Source organism: Rhea pennata, chromosome 1, assembly GCF_028389875.1.
Source record: "Rhea pennata isolate bPtePen1 chromosome 1, bPtePen1.pri, whole genome shotgun sequence".
Taxonomy (NCBI): domain Eukaryota; kingdom Metazoa; phylum Chordata; class Aves; order Rheiformes; family Rheidae; genus Rhea; species Rhea pennata.
Genome location: NC_084663.1, coordinates 57,608,205 through 57,628,011, shown reverse-complemented (window position 1 = coordinate 57,628,011; position 19,807 = coordinate 57,608,205). Strand labels below are relative to the sequence as shown.

Here is a 19,807-nt window from a genome sequence, read left to right as displayed (position 1 = left end):
GAAAATTGACAGGATCTGCAGGAAAAACAAGGTACAACAGTTGCTGATGTTATTTCTAACTTCCAGAAAGCCTCTGGTACATGTTGGGGGGTGGAGAGGGGAACGAGGGAGAGGGAATATTTATTTATTTCTCTCTCTCAGATAATAGGCTCTTAATCACTTTTGTAAGCACTACTTAAACATAGAGAATTTACTAAAAAGAGAAACTTTTTCTAAAATAAGATATTTCAAAAGATTTTATGTTTCGTGTATTCAGACAGTATATATATGGAATACAAATAAATTTAATTTAAAAACTAAATTCTACTAATCACATTTCTCAAGTACTTTCCCCCTGATACTGCTAGAATTGTAACAGTCTGCCAGCTTACAATATGGGAAATCATGAACAGCTCAACTCTCTGCTCAGATCCATAATTAATCCCTGGTACTAGTAACAGCATTATGCATTGCTCTGTGCATATATGGTAATAATCCCATGCGTGAATGCTCCAATCTCACTATTTTGTACTATTCACTGAACAGAAAACAAAACGTTTTCCTGATTTAAGTCTGAAGGGGAGCCTTTTCTGTACTTAGAAATTGTACTAGTTTACACATACACAAACACACAAAATTATCATCATCGAACTTTAAGATGGTTCAGTTAAACCAGTTTAAGTCCCCTTGTGGGCAGTTTTCAAATGATTCGCCTCTGAATGACATTGATACCAACCAGTTTAACCATTAATTGTAGTTAGCTGACATAACTCACACTTTTGCACAGAACCTATGTCTCAGACCAGCTCCTAAGACCTAGAAGAATTTCCTTTCACTGTGTTGATACATTAATTCATAATTCTCTAACTATACACAATACACAAGCATTTATTCAGTACTGGGCATCTTTGCCTTGCAATTATGCACATCGTCAGAGTCACACTTTATACCTATGTGTGGGAGAAGATACTATTTCAAGGAGTAAAAGAGCACAGTGTGCTTCTTACTGACCCGTGGGGGAGCATGAGACACAACATTCAGGTGTGAAGCTCCAACACATGTCCAGCCCACACCATCCGATCGCGCAAAGAAGTGATTCTGTGTGGTGGAGAGACCACCACAAAAGGCTAAACATCAGAGAGAACTACAAAACCAAATCCTCCTGCTCTAAGACATAAAATAAATAAAGTCTTGAGCTTGCAATCTGGGGACAGTCTAGAAAATAAAGGGGGAAAATAGCGGGCCAACAATTGGTATTTAGATCAGAAAAGAAACACATTGCATAGGGGAGAAACAATTCTCCCCTATGAAGAGGATATATCAGCCCAAGCAAAAGTGAGAACAAAAGTAAGTTTAGTTGCATAAATCACACTATTTTCAAGGAGCTCTAACGTATTTGTTGAAAGAAACAGCGGCAAAAAAGCACCAACTGAATTGTCATAATAAAACCACCACACACAACATACAAGCAACAGAAAATAGAAAGATCTTTACTGCTCTCCCCCCATAAATGCAAAAACAAATGCACCTGGAAAAGGAAAGACCAGTCTTTCAGTGATGATCAAAGCGTATAAGCAAGAGAGGACAGAAACTTAATTTCTTATCCAAAGCTGTTATTCTCTTTACCAAATTGGAAGACACTCTCACATGATGCCCTAAGACCCCTTCCTCCATTCCCAAGAAGCACCTGAAATTATTCCTTATCATTTACAAAAAAAAAAAAAAAAAAAAAATCAAAAGAGAATAGATAAATCATCATCAGTCTTTAATATGTTATATATGTACCATGCACTGAACGTTTTCTTTTGCCAGTCCTTTCCACAGCCTCTCAAGACAGAGCTATCAGTACTTCTGCAGAATCTAGAGTCACAGAGGGAAGTGCAAGGACAGGAGAGCTAAAGGCCCATTAAGCATCAAACAGGACAGTCCCCTCAAAAATTAAAATCATACGTTGCAATAACATATGCTCAGCTGATTTCACAAAACTCACGTAGATCTCTGTCTGCGCCAGAGAAGGCATCAGATAAGAGGCCTGATCCTCCTTGTTAATTCACATTATCCCTTGTGTTATTCGATACCGGTACTCCATACACTAAATATCCCATCTCAGCATGCTTTGTACTCTACTTCCAACAACCATTAGCTAGCCAACATGCAGGTTTTCTCACTGAACTGGAAAAATTACATGTAAGGAGGTAGCAAATTAAATCCATAACAAATAACTCATCCCCAATCTGGGACAATAGAAGAACAGAGGAGTGTCTGGTCACTCAGATTAAGAAACTTATGAGATTTGGCAGACGAAAATATGCTAAAGGAGAGCAAGTCCTTTAAAGGAGAAGAGCAGCAAGACACAGCAGTAATTCTACGGGATTTATTTTGCATCTTTAGGCACTATTATAGTTCTCAAGAATCAAGAAAAACCTTCCCTAGGAGAAATATAAAGGAGGCGCAGCTTGCACAGACCGTTCCTTTAAAGGCAACGGACAAACTGCAAGAGATTAAAAAACAAAACAAAACAAAATAAAATAAAATAAAATAGCCTCTTGTTTCTAGCTGCAAGCAGCCGCGGAGAGCCGGAGCGAGGGGCAGAGATGTCCCCCCCCGGGGCGCTCCCCGCCATTGTATCTCCCGTTGCCGACAAACCCACCGCGTGTGGCCGAGGGCCGCCCCGGCCAGCCCGCTCGCCCGGTACCGGCCCGCCGCCGCCGCCGCCGCCCGGGCCGGCCCTGCCCGCTACCTGCATGCCGCCGCCGTCGGCCTCCGCCTCCGTCCGCAGCCGCTTGCTGTGGCCGCCCTCGGCGCCGTCCCCGCCGGGCATGGGCTGCTCCAGCTCCGGCTCCCGCTTCACGCCGCGGGCGGCCCCGCCGCCGCCGCCGCCGGCCAGGAGCTGCGGCTGCTGCTGCTGCTGCTGCTGCTGCGGGGGCTGGCCGCCCTCCGCCATCCGCGCCGCCGGAGCCCCGGCCGCCCCCCCGCCGCCCCGCCGCGATCGCCCCGCTCTGTCACCACGACGCGCGGCCCCGCCGGCGGCGGCGGCGGCGGCAGAGGAGGAGGAGGAGGAGGAGGAGGAGGAGGAGGAGGCGGCGGCGAGCGAGCGCCGGCCCCGCTACCAGAGCTCCGGGCGCGGCGGGCTCCAACCCACCGGAGCGGCTCGGTCACGGTCTCGGCGGCGGCCGGGGAGGGGCCGAAGCCCCTCGGCAATCTCCGGAAGCGGCCGCCGCGGCGCCGAAGCAGCGCGACCCCCACTCGGCAACCTTCGGCGACGGGCGGGGGCGGGGCCGCGGCGCGAGGCGGGGCCGCGCCCGGCCGCAGGGCGCCCGGGCCGCCGCCGCCACCGCCAGCGCCGCACGGGGCGGCGGGGAAATGGCCGCCCGGCGTGGCGGGGCTGCCGCGGGCCTCCTCCGCCGGCCCCGAAGCCCCCTGGGCTTGCGCGGCGGCGGACCCGCGCAGCCGGGGCCCCGCGTGGGCCGCAGGCAGTGCCCGCCCTGCCCCTCGCTTGCGGGGCCGCTGCCTGCGAGGCCTCACCGCGGCCGCCGTCCCCCGCGGCCCCTCAGGCCGAGCTGGGCCCGGCCCGGACCTGCCGCCCGCCTTCGATGCGCCCTGCCCGCCGGGCACCTTCTCGCCGGGTGCAAGGCCTTGGCTCCCGCGGGCCCCTGCCCACGTGCGGGGAGGCTTCTGGAGAGCCACTGACCCCTCCGGAGCATCCTGCTGGCTCCTGCTCTGCCCCTCGCCACCACCGACTCCTCTGCAGGGCAGGCTGGGTTGGGGTATTGGTGGAGACAGGGCTGCCTAACGCCGCTGGGGTGGTGCTCTCGCACCCGCAGTTTCTGGTTTATCTCATCCCCTGGCCACGAAGCATAAGCTGAGCTGAAAACGAAGTTTTTTACTACCATACAAGTGTTTAGGTGGGGAATCATCATTGGGTTTGAGGCATGCCATACACAAAAGTGGTTTCATCTCTGCTCCTAAAGGAGCTTTTCATAATAACAGAGTTGGGCTGGAGATGCTGCATATTGGCTGATAAATCTTTGAACAGAACACAAGGGATGCAGGATCCCATATAGCAGGGCTGTCACTCAGGGCATGCATCTTGTCTCCTGGACATTTCTGAGCTTCCTCTGTGTTGCTCTGGGGAGCTCACTCTCGGGCACGTCTCACAGTGCTAGTATCTGATTTCCTCAGAAAATGGCTGATCTGTTTTTGTAACAGCCTTGGTGGAATTTTCCTGCATTTTTCTACATAATTCCTAATTTGTTCTCCTGCAAATGACTTCCAACCAGATATGGACATCAGTCTTTAAACCTGAAGGCTATTCATCAGCTCTTTAATACTTTTCCATGTTTTTGATCTTGAGAACTGAATTTTGAATCCTTAGCATGAATGTGAAGTTGATTTTATTATACAGCTGCTGTCTGGTAACACCAAGGATAATGTCTGTTCTAGAAAAAGGAAAAAACAAGCAGCTTTTACTGTCCTGAGACTGGTTTGGAGGCCATGGTAACTTGACGGAGAACTAATGTGCAGATCCTAATATAAACATTGGTTTTATTATGGCATGGGAATGGATAGTCTTCCTCTGATGTTCAACACCTGAGAGGAAAGGAGAAAATCAGGAATGGAAGTGGTCAATGTATGTCAACACACATGACAAGGAACTCCTCTTGACTTTTCAGATATCACCATATGTGTTGAAGCTTGTGGAACAATTAGATCCTCTTGGTGTATCTTTACTCATGTACTGATCTTCATGAAATGATAGAGCCTTTGATTTTGAATGACAGTTACAATACTTGACTCTAGTCTTCCCATACATCACGTTCTTCCTGATCCAAAAATAGTTTTCAAGGCCACGTTAAAAGCTATTCTAAGTGGTATGTTTTTGCTATGAGGTGCCAGCTTGTCTGTTCCGGTGACAGAGAAATCTTTTTTTTTTCTTTTTTCCCAAATGATTACAAATCTTCATGGAGTGACAGGCACCCAGAGGACAATTACATGCAGTTTTTGTCTGCTCACCCACCAAGGGTAAACATACGTCTCATTCATCTTGACTGGGTTTGGTAAAAAGAGCCAGATTGTCAAGCAACCTTGAATGGATGTGTTCACTCCACCCTGACCATAAAAGGAGCAGAGATTCTCATGACTAAGGCACTGCTCATTCAATTGAAAGCTTTTCTGTGTTTCTCTTAAACTGTATGCACGTTCCATAACTAATATTTTAATGGGAGGTTCTAGATGAAGATTACTGATTAAAATACTGCCTATCAATCAGACACTGCAGGATGCTTCAACTACATTTTTAGGGAGCCGCCCTGAAGAAAAGTTAGGAGTAAACTCTCCCTTTGCCATGTATGTGTCTGCCTGGTATTCACCTTGAGGAATATCAAAAAAGAGAGTTGTTCTGTGGTGTCCAGCCTCCTTTTTTCTCTTTATCTTCCTCTAATCCCATTTCTACCAACTCCAGCCGTACAGGTGCCAAAGTACAAGTGCTAGTTTCCCCCCACATCCCATGCTTACGTGATCTGCTCTGCTGAAGAGCACCCAGGGGAAGCTGCAATGCACAGGCAGGGCCCTTGGTCGGGTGTCTTTGGCTGGCTGTGGCTGACAGCCTGCAAGTGAAGGAGTCCAGCACAACTGCATAGCACAGTGTGCTCTCAGCATGAAAAAGAAAAGGCAAGGTACCGTGCCCTAACTACTGCAGTGACCTGCAATTACCACTGATACACTGAATGCTGTCATCTGCTTTCTGTCATTATTGTAGTGATATTTGGTATTATTATTTCTCTGGCTTTTTCCATTTGCACTTAAAAAAGATTAATGAATTAATCTTCACAGCATGCTTGTGGGATAGATATTGTCTCCATTTAATGGAACGGTATAAGGCATTCCTGAAGTCACAAAAAAGCTTTTCAGCTGAGACTACAGTCTTAATCTGTTGATTTCCTTTCACACAACCCAGCTGTCTTTTAGGTATTTGTATGTGACATCTGAGACATACTAAAAAGACAGCTGACTCTTCTGTTAACCCTTCCGCTTCTGCACAGCACTGTTGCCTGACTCCTATATGCCATTATTTTCTGCACAGGTTTGTGGAGCACTCACCAATGCTTCGTTTCTTGACAAATTAAAAAGAGGCAGCTATATTAAACGTTATCCTTACAGAGCACACTCAAAAATTGGCGTGTAGAATATATCTGATGTGATATATCACATAAGAAAAAAATCGCATCATTTTAGAGTGAAGTTTCTTTTTTCTTTTTCCCAGAAAGGTACCCTATGAAGGGGCTTAAAGGTATATGTTCCAGTGCTCCCGCTGGACTGGAGGTCAGGTGGCATCAGGACACTGAGTATGAAAGGCCTGTAAAAGTGCAGAGAGTTGGGTCTCAGTACGTGCTCTGGTGGAGCACAGGCACTGACTCATGCAAGCTCTAAGGCACAGGCACTAAATGAGGCACAAGCTCCGCTATTAGTCTTTGACCCAAAGGCATAGAAATCATTAGGAGACGGTTCAAAGTGGATCTCTTCCCTCCACCACCACGACAGAGAAGGGTTTCTCACTGTTTCCATTGTCTGCACATGAGGTCTCACTCCGTTCACCTCACCAACTCCTCTCACCCTCTCAGCCTCCTGCAGCTTTCCTCTATCCTTCCCAGGGGATTTTGTCTTTCTGCTAAGTGGGTCAGTGGAGATTTAATGGTTTGCCCAGCCCTGCTCATTTCTGCTGCTTCTGTCCTGCCAGTCAAAATCTTGAAGCCAAATGCTCTTCCTCCTCACTGCAATACTCCCACAGGTAGTGAAGAGCAGCTGAAGTAAAGTTTCTGCCTGCACTTTGGTCCCAATTTCACAGGAAATGGTGATACAGCTTTCCTTAGTGACAAGAATGGGTAAATGTTTCTCCTCGCTTATCTATAGCTGGCTCTTCAGAACAAAGTTTTATTAACATACGTTGTCTTTTTTTTTTTTTGTCATAGTTTAGCACACAGCAAAAATATATAACACAAGTCAACAAAATTCGAAGTTTTTGTCATCTGACTTAAACCATCTGTATGAAGGATGCCAGTCCTCAGGCAGTGGCAGGAGGCCAATATTGATATGTTCCTCTGACGCAAAAGTGATGGCTGCTGTCAGTCAGCAGGTCAACACCCACAGTGCAGCAGGTCTTTTGCCAGGGCTGCCTCTTGCAGTGAGGACACTGGACTTCAGCAACCACCACTGAGCACCTCGACATTCCAGCAATGTAGCGATGGAGACAACTGAGAACCACCAAAGAGCTCCTAGCAAAACTTCCCTGTGTAGCCGTGCCTTGTTATTTTCCTTCCTGCTTCAAACCTCACTGAAGAGCAATTAGCATTGCTGCTAATTACCAATAGGCCTGTGCTTCTGTGGGATATCATCATTGTTTCAAGTATATCGGTACTGCTAAAGCTGTACAACAGCTGCAGTGCAGATGCAGTTATCTGCATATATGCAGTTAGCATAAAGATGTCTTCTACCTGCACTGCTTGTGTTGCTAAGGCTAGGGAATAAAGTAGGTCTTTCAGCACTCCTAATATGAAGGGACCTTACAACTAATTCTGCAAAGGAATTACACTCCTTCAAACGTATGATAATAGATAACTGTGCAAAGACCTTGTCAGGGAAACAAAAGGTCTTTTGCTTTCATGTTGAGAAAGTGAGGGTGACCAGCTTAAGATGAATAGTGTGAACCACAGAGTGTGTGGGGACACAGACCAGAAAAACTTTGGTTCTTCCCTGCCTTCTGGATGTCAGAGACCAAGGAGCAGGTAAGTACCTGGCATTTATTTTCCTTAGCAACCTCTCAAAAGTAAACCAGAGGTTAATGGAGGCTTAAGTTTATGTCAATGGAGTAGTAGTGTTCGCTATTGATGCGATACTTTGGTAGCCTAGTTGAAGTCACAACCCCTTCATATATATGTCATTGGTTATATCTCTCAAGTACCTCAAAACTGTACCACCCTCTCCTCTCTCAGACCAGACTCTGTAGGATCAGAGTGGCTGTTACATTATTATTCAGGGTGTCAGTCTGCATCGGCTCACGGGCAAACAGACAGTACTAATCATTATTTGCAATTGCTTGTTTCCAAATATGCTGGAGGCTGTGCAGCTGAAGAAGGGCAAGTGCCCAGCCTGAGACAGCTTTCATTCCCAATGTAACAGGCAGACAAAGCAAAGAGACAAAGCAAGACACCCACTGTCATCACTGGCCACGTCATGAGAACAGAATGGTTTTGATCTTGTAACTTATGCTTGTTTTCAGTGAAGCATCCTGTCTATTAGAGCTTCTTAACTACAGTTCAATTTACTACATGGCTGATTTCTTGAGTCAAGGCTGATTCTTTTTCACTAATCGGTTTACTGAAAAGCATCTCAAAGTGTATTGTTATTCACAGAACGTCGAAATAAGCTGGTCCTTAGCATAAATAGCAACAGGAGAGGTTCCCTAGTGCAGAGGAAAGCTTGCATGTGTTTTCTGCAGCAAGTCCTGTATCACTTTTCACTTCTGTTACTTATGCAGGGATAAAGAAAGGGTGTGCGGTTGAAGCAGGCCCACACCCTGATGTTTCCCAGCTGTTAGAGCCTTCCCTTGAGACTGCAGCCGTCTGTGCAAATTACAACAGGATGAATTACGCCTTGGGATCCAAGCCACAGGAGTGTCTCCAGGATTGCTCCAGCTTTTTGCTATTCCAAACATTTTGCAGGCCCCTCCTCTTCTGCTGCTAAAGTTTTAGCTCTTTGTGTACTCCACGCTCTCGTCGTTTTCCAGTTCCATTCCTCATATTTTCCTTGGCCTCAACTTCCAACTGAAATTTCCACGTGTCCAGTTGTAGTTATTCAACTTTCCAGATCGTGCCACATACAGTATAGATGACTCCACCTGCTGGCTGTTTAGTAGTTCAGCATTCGTATCAGATGTGTAATGCTACTTACTTATATAAATATGATTACAAATAATACCCCGAGACTGAATGTTTTCTGTAACAGATTATCAGTTTTCTTTTGTAAAGAAAAATGCTATGTGAATTTATGATGGTGTTATACCAATATTATACTGACATACCAGTAAGCACTTTCAATCTTATTTTTTCCTTTCACAAGGTGTTGCTGGTACAAAACACATTTCAAATAAGAGTTGAAAACACACATTTTTAAAAGTAGTTTCTCAATTCTAGGAACAGCTATTGCCTCTTAGGCTTCAAATCCAAATTAGAAAACATCAATAAAACCCAACAAGTACTCTTTGTACAAGCAAGGAGAATATTTTCGAAGATAGGCAACTCCCACTTTGTAAAAAAAACATCACTCATACGTGGTAAATGTGCATAAATACTAGAAGTTCACATAAAAACCTGATATGGCCTGAACACAGAGCCAGCTGGGTCAAGCACATTGACTCTGTCACAAGCGCAAAGAAATCTTTGGTTGTAAATCAGCATGATGTTTAAGCACTTGCTTATATTTAAGCCTAAGAAATATCTTTGCAATCAGTATGATTATTGGCATGCTTCTGGACCAGGCAAATACTTTTTGGTGTTGGACTGAATCAGGGCTGTGCTTCATGTGCACGGTCAGAGTGGCTGTGTAACTTCCAGGCAGGAAAGCTGCATACATCTGTCTCCGAATATGTTGATCTGCTCTGCCAATTGCCAGTGCTCTCTTATCTCCAAGAAAATGAAATTATTTCAAATGCAGTTTATAGCCCCCACTGCAAAAGTCTAACCCTTTGCCCCTGAATTAGAGAAAATCCAGACAACACATAATCCACTACAGGAAATATAAATGCCTAATGCAATTTTATAAGCAGCTGAAGGGTGCCAAGCTTGCTAGCCCAGACAATAGGTTGCAGATTTCTCAGTGGAAAACAAAAAAAAAAAAAAAAAGGGGGGGGGGAGTGGGAGGAGGGCTGGACTGCAGCTCTTCTTGGTGCTCCTCAAACCTTGGGAACTCAGCTGTGGCTGCCAGCAAGAAGGGGCCGCTAATCTAGCTGTCTGTTGCAATCAGAAACGCAGCCATATTTAGTCATGTTTTCCAGCCCTTTCTCCTATTCCTGCCTGCTGAACAGCCATTTGGAAGGCGAGCAGGGCTACAAATTCAAACCAAAATAAAACATTATCATCCCATGCAAAACTCGGAAGGGGATATCCAAGGGCCTGCAAGGCCAATGACAAAACTGCGGTAGAATCCATGACTGAGTGACTCTGAAGCTGGCCAGAGATATGAGCCATGCGGATAGGGGCCAAGTGTCCCAGAAACCTTCTGTATGACTCAGGATTACCGCTGTTGTGCTGGTCCCGCTCCCTCCAGAGGCTTGCCTCAGGCTTTATTAATACTACTTATCTGCTCACAAGTTACACTCGGGTAGAGTTAAGGTGGGAAGGGTAATTTGGGTTAAATAAGGAATAGGAAAATTGCAATAGTCTCTCAAGTATGTGCTATAAATTCAAGCAATTTAGGGTGGAGAGGAAAGCTAGAAACAATCTGAATATATTCTTCAGCAGTGAGAATGCACAGGTAAGGCATCTAAATAAATATAATTGCAATACCAGGCAATAACCTTCTCATTCTGAAGGAGTCAATTTAATTTTATCACCCAGATTCACTTACACTGATTTTTAAAGATACAGGATTTTTTTTTCTCCTCCTAATTTCCATTCTCGGGCCATCAGCTCGTTTGGGCGTCTCAGCTGCACGTCTCTTCGTGTTTCCTTTATATTTGACATCAGTGCTGTGTTTCCTCAGTTTACAATATTTGTTTAGAGGTTAATTACAATATCCATGTAGTGGACTTTGCCCTCAATAATATGCATGCTCTGTTTAATGCAAACTTGAACACACACATACACACATATAAACCTAAATACAAATATGTGCACACACAAACACACAGAGATCTGTAAGGGTTTAAAAAAGCCTCAGGACCTGCCTTCCTGACTCAGCACTGCTCGCTTCCCCTTCTAGCACCCGGCTGCTTCTTGCGCACTAGCTGTTCACCCCTCAGCAGTGATTCTCCCTGGCTTCCACCCCCTCCAGCTGCCCAGTGCGACAAATGCAGTGCTCCTCTGCCTGGAGAGGGATGCTCTGGCCCTCCACTGCCCCTTCCCACAGGAGCCCTGGAGAGGTCACTGAGGATTTTGCAGTCACTTCATCAATTTGTGCCCTCCTCTGTGGCTCCCTGCTGGCTGGGAGCGATGGAAACCCAAGTGTGGATTGAGGAGGGGGGTGTCTGTCCACTGCAGCCCTCTTGCCCCCATCCCTGCCTCTGCTCCAGCTGGACACTGGCTTTCGGAGGTCCGATCCCCCTCCCCCTGCATCTCTCAATCCTATTTTCTTTTTTCTTTCCTTCCCTTTCCTGCAGCAGGAACTTTCCCTTGGGAGACATTAGTAGGTGAAGGGATATGAGGAGAAATGAGAGTGAGAGAGGTTCATGAGCAGTCACAAATTTACCCCTTGACTGCCAGAAACTCGTCATATGCTCCAGAGCTACTAGGAGCAAGAGCCTACAAGCTGAGGGCTCGGTGTCCTGCCTCCTGCTCAACCCTTCCCTTTCCAAGCATCCACTGTAATTACAAAAATCACAAATGCACTGTCCTTCAGCAGCCTGCTCACACTGCCAATGACTCACCCTAGTCCCCGCCGGCAGCAGATGAGGCTCTGCATAAATATACGCTCTGACCCCTGTTTTTCCCTCTGTGGAAGACATGTCATTTTAGCCCTATTTGCCTTCAGCCCGCATGTGGCTTTCAGGAAATGTTGACTCATGGAGCTGAGGCTATTGAAATATATGCTGAGATAAGTGCCATCTCTTCAAGGAGTTTCTCCGTCCACTGTGCAGGCTGGAGCAATCTTTTCCAGGGCCTTCTTGCAAGATCTGAGGCAGCATGTTGTCAAAAAAAAAAAAAAAAAAAAAAGAGAGAGAGAGAGAGAGAAGGAACAACTACTCCATCCTTATAAATGCGCAGATTTAATCTTTAGATAGGAGACATCTATTTTAAGATTGGAAAGGCCTTGCTGGGTCACTGAGCCCAGACCCCTGCTATCACAGATATCACATCAGATAATCGCTTTCATAAATTGCCCAAGCTCCAGCTAAAACACTGTTAGCAGTTTTCTGCTTCTTCTCCTTCCACAGGGAGAGTGTTTTAGAATTTGTTTAATAATGTGCTCCACTTAATATAAAGCTGTTGTTTTCATTTAGTTGCTTGATTTTCAAGAAAAAAAGCTAATGTTATGAGATCCATGACAAAATGTCAGCTTAGGTATTAAGGTAAAATGAACACCATTGCCACCAAGACAGACAGTAACAGGAAGAAAAATGCATCAGCCACTGTCTTCACCCTGGTGCTTAAACCCTCATAAACAACCTTCTGCTTCAACATGTACTCCGTAAGGGTGTTTCACCCCAGCACAGGCAAATACCTACTGCACTTCTTCCATGCATCTAACCACAGCATGTATATCCAGATTATAATCAAGCTAAGTAGGCATCATAATCCACATAGGTAACCTTACCTGACTTTAATTAAGAAATAAATAGGATAACCCATCCGTTTGACCTGCTATATCCTTGATAATTCATCCCCTTCCTCCAGCTTTCAACCCACAAGAAACTCTACAGCCAAATCCATTCTTCATCAGTTTTATGAGATACTGAATTTTTAAATACATCCCAATCCGTCAGTTACAGCTGGCATTCTCCATCCACAATTTTTACTTCTTCTTCCTGGACTGTAATTTAGCAGTAAAACCCTACTAGATTCATATGTCCCAAAATTTTGTCTGACAGCTTCTTTATAAGCCTATGTCCTATTGCAGACACAGGCTTGAGCATCCTCTAATGGCAGGTTTTATATTTTCACTGCTGGTCTTGTGTCAATATTTCCCTCATTTCTTCACAGGGGAATTTCAATTTGCAGAGCAGTAATTAAAGATACATAAAATAATGAAATATTTAAAATAATTAATAATATAATTAAAATAAGTAAACTTATTTCCTGTGAAATATTGTATAATGGCTGGTTTGCTCTGGTGTTAAAAGTATTTGCTGGATAGTTCAGAGAGGAGAAAAAAATGGAAAAAAAAGAAAACAGGAAATTTTTTTAAAAAAGGAAAAAAGGAAAGAAGAGAAAATACAGTATTTTGTCTATTCACTCCTCAGCAAAACCAAAATGCGGTGGCTTCAAAAACCACATGGGACCAATCAATATCCTGGCACTATATCTGGCCTGGTTAGCAAGCAGGTCTATTCTGGTTATAACCAGAGAAGAAGAAAGAGAATACCCAAAAGCTAAGCAGGTAAAGTGAGACCTGAGTCAAAACATAACTTTTCTGTATAATCATTACTTGGACCTACTGCTTGCTTTTTTCTCACCTGGAGACTTAAGTATGATTAATTAGTTCTGGTCTGTGCATAGAAGTGACACAACTTTCAACCATGAGAGGAGCTAGGCAGTGCCACCATCCAATGAAGGTAGTGGTGTAATCATAATCAGTGAAGGTATTCTGGTGGCTGAAGTCAAGCCCTTATCTCCAGCCTATAAAAGACCCTAAATTCCTTAGTTTCAGTAAGGGTAACAGACTGATTTGCCTTTCTGAGCACCAGAAACTCGTAGCCAGCCTGCCCTGGATAGAGGCAAAGGCAGTAAAGGTTGATGGATGGTGTGCTGGGAGCAGCAGGAAAGATGTTAAGCAATTTCTAACTTATGCTTGAAAAATTAAGTGCAGAGGGAGTTGTGGGCTCTTCTGGTTGGCCCCAGTGCGGGGAAAGTCCTACCAGCCTGCTTCAATTAGCAGGCAAAGTTCCGTCTCAGTGGGATGTGGCTATGTGAAGTTCAACTCAAGCTCAGAATGGACTGTGAGGAGGGGATGAGTGTGGCACATGGGGATATCAGCACTGGGAGGCACTCAGTCAGGCATGGGAGACCTGGGCCCTGCACCTTGCTTCCTGCAGGAAATACCAGGAGATGTGGTCATGTTGCTCCCTTAGCACAATATACAGCTGTCCCTGCAAGAGATTTCCTGCATCTGAAATGCACTGACTCCCTTGGGAGACACCAGCCCAGGGCTCAGCCCCACATCCCAATGAGCAGGGCCACAGCAGAGAGATGCCCCAGACCAGGGGCACTGCCAGTGGGTGGCATCCAGGACTCTCCCCTCAGCTCCCACAGCCCAGCCATGCTGCTCTCCTACAGCCAGGCCTTGCCAAGAAGAAAGGAGGGGTGTTTCCAGAGAAGGCACTTAATGAAGCTGGGTTTGCTGAAGGATATTTCCTTCCTTCATCCCAATGGCCAGGAAAGGCTTTGTTCAAATAGGGAAATCTGAGTCAGCTGCCCACAGCAGCTCTCCTACCCACACACAGCCTGTCGTTAGCTGGAAAGAAGCCGGTTTGGGGAGTCTCCTGCCAGCATTGCCCAACTGCTTCCCAAATTCAAGGCATTTCTGTTCTGTATAAATATAGATTATCTTTCCTAAGAGACTAAGAAGCTCAAAGTTTATGCTTTCTGTTTGGTATGAACGTCTCGTGACAGTTTATTTTAATAGTCTTGCAGCTTTTAAGAGTTCGTGGTGCCGTTCTGAGGCAGCTTCTCCTGATGTGAGAACTAGAGGTACTGTGACCAGGGCAGGTGCCCCATAATACAGGTTGTAGAAGTGTGTCTGTGTGTGCGTGTTTGGGGTGGGGTGGAGGATGTTGAGGCTTACAAGCAGTTCAGCTGGGGGAAACCCTAATTGCATACAACTGCTTGTCATGGAAAAGTGTCTGCATTGAATGCAAAGTGAACTGCTGCAGCACTTCATGGCTCCACTGCTTGAAGAAGCATGTGTCTTAGCTGAGGTGCCCAGTCTAGCTGGCATCTCGGGCCAAAAACAGCCTTGCTGAAGATCTCAGCTACAAAACTGGGATTGATGGCAATACCCGAGGCTTCTGCTGCCTTCTGCCAATACTGAGAAATACATTAATAATTAATGCCAAGGATCTTTTAACTTGCCTCAGGAAGATTTTTCAGGGCCTGGGACCTGCCAGAGCCCAGACAGTAGAGCTGAGCAGTGAACAGCCAGTCCATCTGCAAAAGAGACTGAGACCTTGAAATCTGGCTTTAACTGGAGAAAATATTTCCAGACTCTCTTCATGATTATTCCAGATGCAGCTCTGCCCTGCTCCGTGCCCTATGGCAGGTACTCCAACATGAGCACATAGAGGCTCAGGCTGCTGAGAGACTGCTGCAGAATTTGACAGGAAACACCTCTGGGCCTCCAGCAGAAATTCACCCAAGCTGCAAGGGCTGGTGGAGCCCTGTGATCTCAGTGGTCCCCAAACAGTTCTATGTTATCCCATTCCTGACTGCCTTCAGCCCTTGGCACCAGGGGCTTGGATTCAGCAGGACCCAGGGTTGGGGAGATGCAAGGATAGTGCCAGAAAGGCTGGAAAGGACTGGACACCATGGTCTGAGCTTCCTCATTCCCAGTCAAAGCAAAACAAGGTGCCCCATGCTTGCCCAAGCCAAGCTCTCAGATATGTCTTTTCCCTGGGCAGTGGTGTCTGGTGCTGGATGCTGCTGACACTCCAATGTTTAGCACTGTGCTTGCTGTGTAATCTCCCGCTGCCTGTGTGCCCATCCAAGCCTCAGGTGGCTTTTCCCTAAGTGATGTGACTAGGAACACCTCACCCTGAAGGAAGAACTAGCCTGTAGGATCCAGCCAGGTACCTGTCTGGTTTAGGAACTTGTTTCAGAGAGGGGCAGGCAGCTGGCTTTGGAGGTTTTGGAAACGTGAAGCCAGCTGTGGGTTGAATGCCCCCCCAGCACCTGTGGGATCTTCCACCCTCTTGTTTCTGACAGCCTTTCTTTGTTGCATTGATTTAGTGTTAGACATTCTTGTTTCCCCGAGAGGCATCCAGGCCTTTCTTGGCTCTTGCTGAGTCTTTGGACCTGACCCCTTTCTGTGCACAGTTCAAGGGCTAATTATATGCAGGACCCAGTAGCTTTTCTGAATTTCTACATTCTCTCTCTCTCTCCATTACATGCCCCTTTGCTCCTGGGTTATGACAAAGGCACCAAAGAGAAGCCCTGATCTGGTCTCCTTATGTGTGTCTCCTCCTACCGCCCCGTCCCCCCGCTAACCTTCCCATTCATCCACTGCCTAAAGCAAACGAGTCAGATCTTTTCCTAGGCAGGGCTTTCAAGTCTTTATTCTTTCTTAAAATCTCTCTCTGCAGCCTGTCTGGGGCTGCGCTGTGCCCTTCAAGGCCAGGGCTAGCTGTGCAGGCCACAAAGCACATGGCATTGGAGAGTCTATGCTGATTCAATACCCTGATGTTTCTGCTGGTGGCAGTGGGGATATGTGGCCAGAACCAGTCATCCCTGCAGGTATCGTAAGCTTATCTGTTCAAACCACTCTGGTTTTCCTATCTTCTACCCAGGGAGTGGTTTAGGTGAATGATCTCAAAGGTAAGTAAGTGAAGTCTACTGTTGGTGCAGACTTCCTCTCTTATGCTGTACAGATTGATGCATTTTTCTCCACTGTAATAGGCCTATGATCCATGCCAGCCTTCTCTTCTTTGCATCTGCCCCACTGGCTGTAAGAGAAAGGTGAGCACTTCCCTTAGCAAAGGGAAGGGGATGTAGCACAGAAAAACTCCCCTTAGTTTGACAGCAAAGAGAACAAAACAACCACCACAGCTCCTATGAGGACAGCACCAGATACACGTCAGACTGGGAGCTTTGGCTCACAGTTTTGTGTCCAGGCTGTTCCTGCTACAGGGTCACCTTATCCTTGTGTGGGATCCCACTAAATTTCTTAACTGCAGATCCTTGCCAAGGGTACAACCAATGTCCTTGGAGTCACTTCCCAAAACTCACCAGGTGATGGAACAGCCAACAGAGAAACAGTGAGCTTTGCTTCAAGCAAGAGCTGATCAAGAGGTTTATCTGTGCCTTACCAACAAGGGCACATCAGTGCAAGACAGCTGGGTGCATCGTGCTTCCAAAAACGATGAGCTGGCTCATTGCAAGCTGCACAGCACACAATTACATCGACAGCAGAAAGGATCAAAAGCCCGCACAGCAAATTGGGCTGTGTGTTACCTGGTTAAAACCTCTTTTGGCTGAGCCAATACCTCTGATTCAAAGCCTGCTGCAGTTCCTATCGACATTAGTACTTATGCAAGCTGATAGGAGTTGCCTGACATCTGAGCTTGTCTGTGCTCCAGAGGTGAGATCCTCATGTGTGCACTGGCTGCAGAGGATGCTTCAGAAAGCAGAGAGAGGCTCTGAAAGAGCCTCTTCTAACCTGGGATGAATTCAGCAGTGCAGGCATGACACATGCAGCCCCCCTGCCTTTCTCAACCCTGTAGGCTCAGTGGGGAAGTGCCAAGAAGGAAATGAAACAGGAGGCTGTTGACACACACCCACTGGCCACAGGGCAGCTTGGGGAGACTGCAGCAATCCACCAGGCCCACAGGGCTGTGCAGTTTGCCATGGTCCTCCTCAGCCCTGAGGAGCCCAGGGTTGCAAAAGGGAATCCAAAAGGGAAGAGGCAGCCAAAGTGGTCTCAATGCTCTCCCATCTGTGCCTGATCTAGGATTTTTTTTTCCCTGATGGAGGGGAAGTGAGTACCAGGTGCCTGATGGTTCCTACCCAATAGCCCATATCACCAGGGCCACTTCCTGCTGAAGCTCAGCCAGGAGCTTGGAGGAGGAAAAGTGGAAGGTGAGCTCTGCTCTGACATGATGCTGCTTCTTGATAAGGCAACACACAGAGATCTGTTTCCCTGGATACAGCAGGAATGAAAAGCAGAAGGAAAATTTCTTCAGCTGTTCTTTTTTTTCATTTAGTCATCACTTCATCCCCCCAAAATGGTGTAGATTTGCTTATGAGTTCAGCTGATCAGTGCATCTTTTGCCTATACAGTTTGGCGTTTTGCTGCTTCTAGGAAAATCTATCAGCTGAACAAAACCAGTTCTCTTCACTAGTACTTCGTCTCCACTAAGATTTTTTCCTGCTATGGAGCTCCACTTCAGTCTGGCCTTACATTAAATTTGAGATGATGAGTGATGGCTTATACTCAAAAAAGGAGTTCAAAAAAGTAATCCATTTATCCTGAGTGATATACTCTGTCATAACACTATTTTCCATGTGGTTTCACAGACTTTCCATCACAACTAGGTGAGTCAATTAAGGCTGTAGTGTATCCACAATATAATTCCAGATAATTTAGTTTTGTGCTGCTAGTTAACGAACAACATGGAATAGTGAGACCAGGCACTCCACCATCAGTTCTCCAATTTCTCTCTTGTTCTTCCTTATGACCAGGATGCTGAGCAATAATGAAACTTTTAAGGCAGACCTACTAGTCAGGGGCATGCATTAAGTGCAGCTTGTGCATTCAATCTTAGCAGCTGTAGGAAAGCAAATAAGGTAGCCTGCCTTAAATATTCCTTCTGTGGAAACAAGTGACTGCCTAGTCCAAAGGTAACTGTACTTCCACCTAGTGTATTTTTAAGAGTCTTCCTCTATAAATTTTCCTTTTTAGAATTGAAAGGACCTTCATCCAACCCCCTGATCTTGGTGAGAAAGACTGCCTCAGCACACACGATGACTTGAGAAGGGATTCCAGCATCCTTCCTCTCACATACCAGACCATCACCACTTGAAACGCTTCACATTTTTCTTTTCTTTTTGCTGCACTGCCACTCATCCATACTGGCTTGAAATTGTAGCAAGGACTGGAGAGTCACAGATTTAGATCTAGAGCATCTTTCCCCCCCCCTCTTTTCTATTTTGGCTCACTATCTTGGCATCAGAGCAGAGAAAGAAGTAAGTTCAGGCAGATGGCAAATGGTTCTCTACTAATATTGACTGCCTATCCTGGAATAAGGAAGGTTTTCTCCAGATATACTTGGAGACAAGATTCAAAAGGACATGCCCCAGGCAAGGCTTGGATCCAAAGCTTTTCAGGGAATGCTAGGCAGTGGGATCTCTCCGGCAGGATTGGGACAAAGCATCTCAAGAATAGTTTGAGCAGCTCTCAGGGCTAGGCTGGGCTTCCAAGACAGAGAGCTCGGTCCCTTACGCAGCAAGGATAGGGAGACCACACTACGTAACTTCAGAGCTTCCTCCCGGCAAAATGTGCCATGAATCAAGTTGTGCATCTGCAAAGACACATGGTCCTAGGCAATACAAACCAATAGTTAATGCTTTACATGCCCTGAGGAACCATTGCTCACAAATCTCTACTCTATCAGGCTGTAGCAAGCCTGGTCAGGCTGCATTTTAATTTGAGATCACTCAAACCACAGCTCTGTCCAAACCCTCCCTTGCCTGCATCTCCTCCAGACACAGGAGAGCTGTGTTGAAAATTTCTATCATAGCTTACCCCTTCCCTATTGTGTGTCTGTCACTGAAGCATCCTAGGCCCAGAGCCATCTAACCTCTGCCCTCCTTCCAGAGAAAGGTGAGGCTCCATTAATGCCAATGTTCCAAAGAAGTGATATTTGAGACAAGGTGGGAAGGAAATAGAAGGGGGTTAAATCCCCTTCCTAAATCTGACAAGTCATTGTTGTGCTAAGTGAAACCAACCACAACTAGCTCTGATACGGATTGTCTTCACTCTACCCTTGGGCAAACTGTAGCACAAACAAGACTAACATTCAACTCCTATTTGTGCAGAAAGGCTTTCCACAGCACAACTTCATGCTGCAGGTTTAGCAATTTGCCTCCACATCCCTGAGGCTGTGACAAGGCCGACTGCTCTGCCTTCTCCACCACTCCTGTGTTCTACCATTAAAACAACCTGCAAGGGCCATGCTGTAACCTGCATC

At 46.2% G+C, this 19,807-nt stretch overlaps 1 protein-coding gene across 5 annotated transcripts in view; it reads right to left on the bottom strand.

The window, feature by feature from the left end:
- RBFOX2 (RNA binding fox-1 homolog 2) overlaps nt 1-3,232 on the bottom strand; it is a 170,413-nt gene extending 167,181 nt beyond the window's left edge. For all 5 annotated transcript variants that reach the window (XM_062588751.1, XM_062588742.1, XM_062588761.1 and 2 more), the window contains exon 1: nt 2,720-3,232. In XM_062588751.1, the coding sequence (XP_062444735.1) occupies nt 2,720-2,923 (204 nt within the window). In that variant the 5' untranslated portion in view covers nt 2,924-3,232. The remainder of the gene's footprint in view (nt 1-2,719) is intronic.
- Between the last annotated feature and the right edge of the window lie 16,575 nt (nt 3,233-19,807).